This window comes from Labrus mixtus, chromosome 17 (genome assembly GCF_963584025.1).
Source record: "Labrus mixtus chromosome 17, fLabMix1.1, whole genome shotgun sequence".
Taxonomy (NCBI): Eukaryota; Metazoa; Chordata; class Actinopteri; order Labriformes; family Labridae; genus Labrus; species Labrus mixtus.
Genome location: NC_083628.1, coordinates 21,269,731 through 21,276,210, shown reverse-complemented (window position 1 = coordinate 21,276,210; position 6,480 = coordinate 21,269,731). Strand labels below are relative to the sequence as shown.

At 38.5% G+C, this 6,480-nt stretch overlaps 1 protein-coding gene across 1 annotated transcript in view; it reads left to right on the top strand.

Moving 5' to 3' along the window:
• The first annotated feature begins 3,018 nt into the window (after window positions 1-3,018).
• Window positions 3,019-6,480, top strand: part of c7b (complement component 7b) — an 11,950-nt gene continuing 8,488 nt past the window's right edge. Inside the window, exons 1-6 of the mRNA XM_061061393.1 lie at window positions 3,019-3,155; window positions 4,065-4,126; window positions 4,381-4,456; window positions 5,662-5,803; window positions 6,012-6,156; window positions 6,251-6,389. Of these exons, the coding sequence (XP_060917376.1) occupies window positions 3,150-3,155; window positions 4,065-4,126; window positions 4,381-4,456; window positions 5,662-5,803; window positions 6,012-6,156; window positions 6,251-6,389 (570 nt within the window). The 5' untranslated portion in view covers window positions 3,019-3,149. The remainder of the gene's footprint in view (window positions 3,156-4,064; window positions 4,127-4,380; window positions 4,457-5,661; window positions 5,804-6,011; window positions 6,157-6,250; window positions 6,390-6,480) is intronic.

Here is a 6,480-nt window from a genome sequence, read left to right as displayed (position 1 = left end):
AAAAAAAAGTAACAAGTACATAGTGTACTTTGTGTGTTTTTGTGTAGTAACAACAGTTGCCTTGTAACATTTAATATTTCCCTAAAATGTAGTGGAGGTTAAACAATCTTGCAAAACACAATGTTTACATAATTACAAAGTACTTATACATGTTTAATATTTCTACTACTAGTTCAATAAGTTTGATAGTTGCACTTGTTTGTAGTGCTGACATGTATGCACACTAGAACTCTGATCATTCATGAGTATAAAATTACAAAGAGCTAAACTCAGTCAAAGTGCTGCTTTACACTTTAGGGTAAAACTATGAGTTTGTTTACATGTCATGAAGCCGCTGCTTCATCTTTCAGAGCTGTATTTACCGCCTGTAGAGTCACATTTCAGGTCAAGTTCAGGCTGCGGTACATGTGAGTCTCACACACTCACATGTCAGCAGCTTGTTTTTGACAGTGTGTGAGTCAGTGGGTACCACCCACACACACACTCTGCATACTTTGCATAGCACAGAGACACACACACACACACACACACACACACACACACACACACACACACACACACACACACACACACACACACACACACACACACACACACAGAGAGAGACATAGACATACACTCTCTGAGACACAGACACATAGTCGGAACATTTGACAGAGACCTCTAAATCATTTGTCGTGGATAAAAAGCAAAACACAACCAACTTTTTTAAAACTTAAAGCTGATCTTTTTGGCCACTTCAGGGCTGAAAGTAAACAAAAACAATTGCAACTCATTTTATAGTAAAGTAGGGGGTAGTCGTGTTTCTGGATTTCTGGACAAATTAATTACCGTGCAATGTTCAAATTTCTTTCACCTTTGGTTTCTTGGTCTCCACATCTCCTTTTGGCAATCTCTGACTCTATAGCTTCTAATACCTTTTTGAAGTTTTGAAGCTAGATGTGCTAACTTTGTCTAACTGCTGATCTGTCTCAAGCAGGTACAGCAGTGTGCACTGTCTCATTTATTTGTTCATTTATGTATTGCTTGTTTATTTATTTACTCAAAATTGCTCCCTAATTCACCTTAAAGTGATGCTAGAATGTTTTGTTTATATTAACACCATCGTGTGAACAATGTACAATGACAGAGATGATTGCAAAGCAGGGAAATATAACAAACAATTAGAAAAGAGGAAGTGGTTTATGGTTTATAAGAGGTGTTAGGTGTGTTTTGGATCAGAGTCAGTCACAGGGTTTATTGCCAAGTAGGTTTAGACATACAAGGACTTTGTCTTGGTGTTGAAATAAAATGAACAAAATTAAACAAAGTGAGTAGTAGTAGTTCTCCTAGTGTCAAGAAACTCAAACAGAATAAAATAAACAAATAGAATATGATGTGAAGTCTTTGCTGTATGAAAAGAGCTGTAAAGTGTGTGTGCAAAACTTTACCATACAGAGACAATGTGCAATGTACAGAAATACTAATCCAAATAAAGTGTGTTAATGTAATGTATTACGTCTGATGTTTATGACTTAATGTGATGATTAATAATGCAGCATGACATTACTACAGGCTAGGAGAGAGTGAGTATGAACAACAATGTGACAGAGCTATTTGAAACTATACAGCAAAAGAAACAGATAACAAAAAGGATAGAAATATTAAGTAATAAATAAATGTCATAGTTTTAATGGGAGCTGTAAGCGAGCTGTGTCTTGTGAGATTGCAACATGCAAAACCAGGCCTCTGGCCAACATTCCACGCAGCTGCCGAGCCGAGACAAGAACTTGGCTGCACGAGCAGAAAATGTTTCTGAATGTTCCTGGAGCAGAGAGGAAACACTTAGATGTGTCATCTGGACTTTAAAAACAAACAAACAGGTAGACGTAGTATGGAGCTAAAGTTTGAAATCTGTGTCCTGGTGCTCAAACCTAAAGAGTATAATAAATCACCACTAGAGGGCGACCACAACTAACCATGAATACGCAGAACAGATGATGATCGCTGCTCAGTCAGTATCACTGACTTTCTCCAGTTTGTTGTTTTTTAAATACATCGTCCTGTGTCAGTATCTACTCTCTTTAACTTTTCCTCATTTCTTCATGTTGTAAAATGTAAACAGATTTGAATGGCCCCTCATAAAAGCTCAAATAACCTTCATGAGGATTCAATGTTTTCTACAGTCATGTGACTCTGAATGCTCCTATATTACGATATAAAATACAACTTGTGTATATTTATAAACTTGATCACTATATGAGTTGTGCAGATATTGGCTGATTCCTGACGGTATATCAGCCTTTTATTTGATGTTTCCAGGTTATGATTAACCACCATACTTGATCATCTACAGCAGTGGTTCTCAACTCGTCTAGCGTCAGGACCCACCACCAACTCCTCCATGGAAAATCGAGACCAAATGTTTGATATTTTTCCACCAATCAGATTTATTTACTGAAAACGTGTGCAGTTTGGACCTCAGTTGGCACAAATCATGTGACAGAAGCAAGAAACTGAACAAAATCAGCATTTTTTAAAAAGCGCTTAACAGATGTTTTTTTTTCCAGGCACACAGTTATGACCCACCTCTGGGTCCCGACCCACCTCTGGGTCCCGACCCACCAGTTGAGAACCACTGATCTACAAAATACTCCCTTTCTTTATCTCCATTCTGCTTTCTCTGTAACTGACCATATAGTACTTTACATTTCTAACTATTTGTGATAAATAACTGTTTTGGATCAAGATATCTTGGATTTAATTAAAACATCTGTTGGCATGAACAAAGAATTGGTCCTTCTTATGTTATATCCACAGGTATACTCTGTGTGTATAGAACAACAGGAATGCTTTTTTTGCCCTTTGTCCAAACCATGCAGACTCAGCTCCTGATGGCAGGACAGCCAATTGTTACGCAACTGTTCCTGTTGCAATCCAATGAGAATGTTTTGAGTTTCATCACACTCCTGTAGACCTCAGCTCTCAAAGCAAACACAAAAATCACATTGTGTAATCCGGGAATCAGGAGTCCATGGATGAGAGTTTCTTAAGTGTGGGAATTCCTGAACTGTGGGATCTGTTGAGTAATCTCCCGTCCTGCTGATTATATGACCCTGAATGTTTGAGAGCTGGACCAAACAAGAAGGCCGACCTCTGAGGAGCGCATCATGAAGGTACTGCAAACTCAAAATATATTCAAAGCTGGGATTCTGTTTGAATATTCATTGTTTTGGCTCTGCATAGACTGGTTATTTAACATACTTTTAAAAATAATAAGCGATAACTTGAATAATTGCTTCTGTTAGGTTGGTCAAAGTAATAGTAATAGATTATTTTATAAGCATGGCTATTAACACCCAGGTGTAAGAAGCCATTAATGCTATTTACACTCACTGTGAAAAGCCAAAGTGGCTATTAACACCTGGGTGTACAGAGAAAGAGATACGCACACAGGTGTCCACAGCCAGCCTGGCTATTTTCACCTCTGAGGAGTCAAAAATAAACCTGTGACCAGGACTAAACACCCCCCCTGAGAAGTTTTCCTTAAGGTCTTACTTTTACTCTGTTTCTTTTTTTGGTCCAAAGGGTTATGGTTATGGTTAGGGTTCAGCCAACAGTAGATCTTTGCAACTGGTTGTTAACTCCCTCCATCAAAATTTAATACCCACAAGCGTCATTAACAACCAGTGGATAATATTTGACAGCCAGCCTCAAGTGGACAGTCGAGGAACTGCAGTTTGTTGGACTGATAATAACTTTTGTCAAGGATAGAATATTTTTTATTATCCTTTCATATCGATCCATCCATAGAGTGTAACACCAACTCTAGTTCACAACCTCCAAGAGGGAGGGGTACGCCTTTGATATGTGGCCAGTAAATCACAGGACTGAAAGAAAAAAAACATTTATCCTCATACTCACACCTTTTTCAATAAATCTATTCCCTTTTGGAGTATACAAGGAGAAACACAACGCAGGCACATGGAAAGTACACAGAAAGATCCTAGTCAGCAGCCCTTTTTTCTGATGCTGTTTCTTATAGCCTAAGGTTTATTTTACATGTCTTTCTTTTTTTTGCACAGCTGAATTTGGCTGCAAGACTGTCATCTTTGGCATTGTTGTCCGTCCTTCTGTCTTCAGCTAGGTAGGTGCACACAGCACACACAAACTGTCTTAATCTGCAGTGATTTTTTTAAGGATAGTAGTAGATGATGTGACACGTCTCTCTGCTTCATGTTACCTAAACTTCTAAGAGCTGGAAAGTGATCTTTTTAAAACTGTTGCCAAATTACTTTCTTTTGGCCTGTGCTTTGTTTATGTAATCTTTTTCTCCTGGTGTAATTTTAAAACAGATTCATATTAAATGATAATAATAATGTCACTAATCATTCCTCTCAGCTGTCAGCAGCCTCTAAACTGCAGATGGGGGCCTTATGGAGATTGGTCTGTGTGTGACGGCTGCTCCAGAACAAAGGTACTTCAGAGCACACACATGCATATCTAATTTTGAGGACAATGTTTAGATTTCACGTTCAATGCTTGAAGGAAAAAAAAACATTAAACCATTATCCCTAAAATGCTGTAAAAGGTAACCATAATTGGAGACCAAAGTTATGTCCACAAAGAGAACTTGGGTCCACATATTTTAGGTTTGTGGAGACGGTCCTCACATTGCACTATACACAGAACGCAACATCATTTACACACTATACATTTTCAGTGTTGTCTATGGATCACAATATTGACCATCTAATGATCATTCATAAAGAACTTTTTGAATCATATATTAAATAACATCTAAAGGCCTGATCACACCACTGATCATCACAGTGAAATAAGTCTGTCTTCTCAAAACATGTGCTACTAAATCTTGGTGTTATATTGGTTACTTACAGAACTAGATGATGATCTTCAGTAGCTGGTTACATGCTAATAGCTAGCTAAGAAGTCTGTAGCATTCTAGGGAGACCATAAGTCCAGATTTTAGCGGGACCATTCTGTTTTCAAGATTTGACACTGATTAGTCTGTAAATATGTCAGTCAATGTCGTTGCCAAGGCTGTTGCTGTTTAGAAAAACATCGCTAATGCACCACGAGTCAAAGGTCAATACTGATTTGTCTGTAGAGAGAGATCCATGAGTCTGGAAGTAGCACTGATGCAACCTACTTCAATGACGCAAATGCTAGTGACCAACTTAAACGGGTCTGCTCAGGAGGGCGCCTTTGCCTACCACCTTGTGTGATAAGTGCATCTGTGGATCGATACATGTGGGTGTTTGCTGTGTCCTGATTTGGAGGTTTGAAAATATGGTCACCTTATGATAGACAGTTTATTTCAAACTTCGACATTTTAAGTGTAGGTGGGACAACACCATACACACGATATATAGTCCATCAGATGCTGTCTTGATATTTTAAAAGAAGGCTATGCTGAGACTAAATTTTTTATCACATTTTGAATCAGTAAGTTACAAAATGTTTGAGATTTTAAGATGAGCCTCTAGAATAAAAAATTCAGAAGTTCTAGTCTGGTGTTTTGTTGAAAGGTTGCAGTTCTGACTCGAAGCCAATAGAGTAAAAAATCAGCAAATGAATCCAGACTCTGTGGATCTGTTTTGTTTGTTGTGGTATTTGTCTTGTGTTAAATAGAGGTCATGGTGACTTTGGTTTCGTCTCTAGGTGCGAACTCGCCATGTAGAGGTGTACGCCCAGTTTGGGGGTGTGCCATGTCCAGGAGAAGCCACAGAAACACATCCGTGTGTCCCGCTGAAAGGATGTCCCCTGGAAACAGGCTGTGGAGACAGGTTCCGCTGTACCGCTGGTTAGTTCAACATAAACGGAGGTTAACAGCGGTGCAATCTAGTTTTATTTATTCAGTTAATTTGATAATAGATTTCAGATGAGTTTTTAACCCCTATGGTTAATTTTTTTAGCTTTAGTTTTTTTTTTTGCAAGGTTTCAGGAATTTGTGTTGATTGTCATCTTAACTCAGTTTTTTAAAATTGTATTATTATATACTGTATATGCAGGTCAGTGTATCAGCAGGTCTCTGGTGTGTAATGGAGATCAGGACTGTGAGGATGGTCTGGATGAGAGAAACTGTGATGAGGACAGAAGCCACTACTCATGTGACATCGACAAAACACCTCCCAACTCTGACTTCACTGGCAGAGGGTGAGAAAGTACAACTTAAAATCTCCAGAAAAATGAATACCTGATATTTTCTGGTGGTGGAGAACGTGTCGACATCTCGGGTCATGTTTTGCAGGTACGATGTGCTGACGGGTAAACTGAGAGCAGGTGTGATCAACACTCTGAGCTTCGGGGGGCAGTGCAGGAAGGTTTTCAGTGGAGACCATAAAGTCTTTTATAGACTTCCTCAGAACATCCTCAGGTACAACTTTGAGGTGAGTCGTTTAACACATTTTTAATATGTTTTTTTTTTTTTTTTTTATAGATATCTTATATTTTCTCAACCTTCTGTCTTCTCTTGACTGC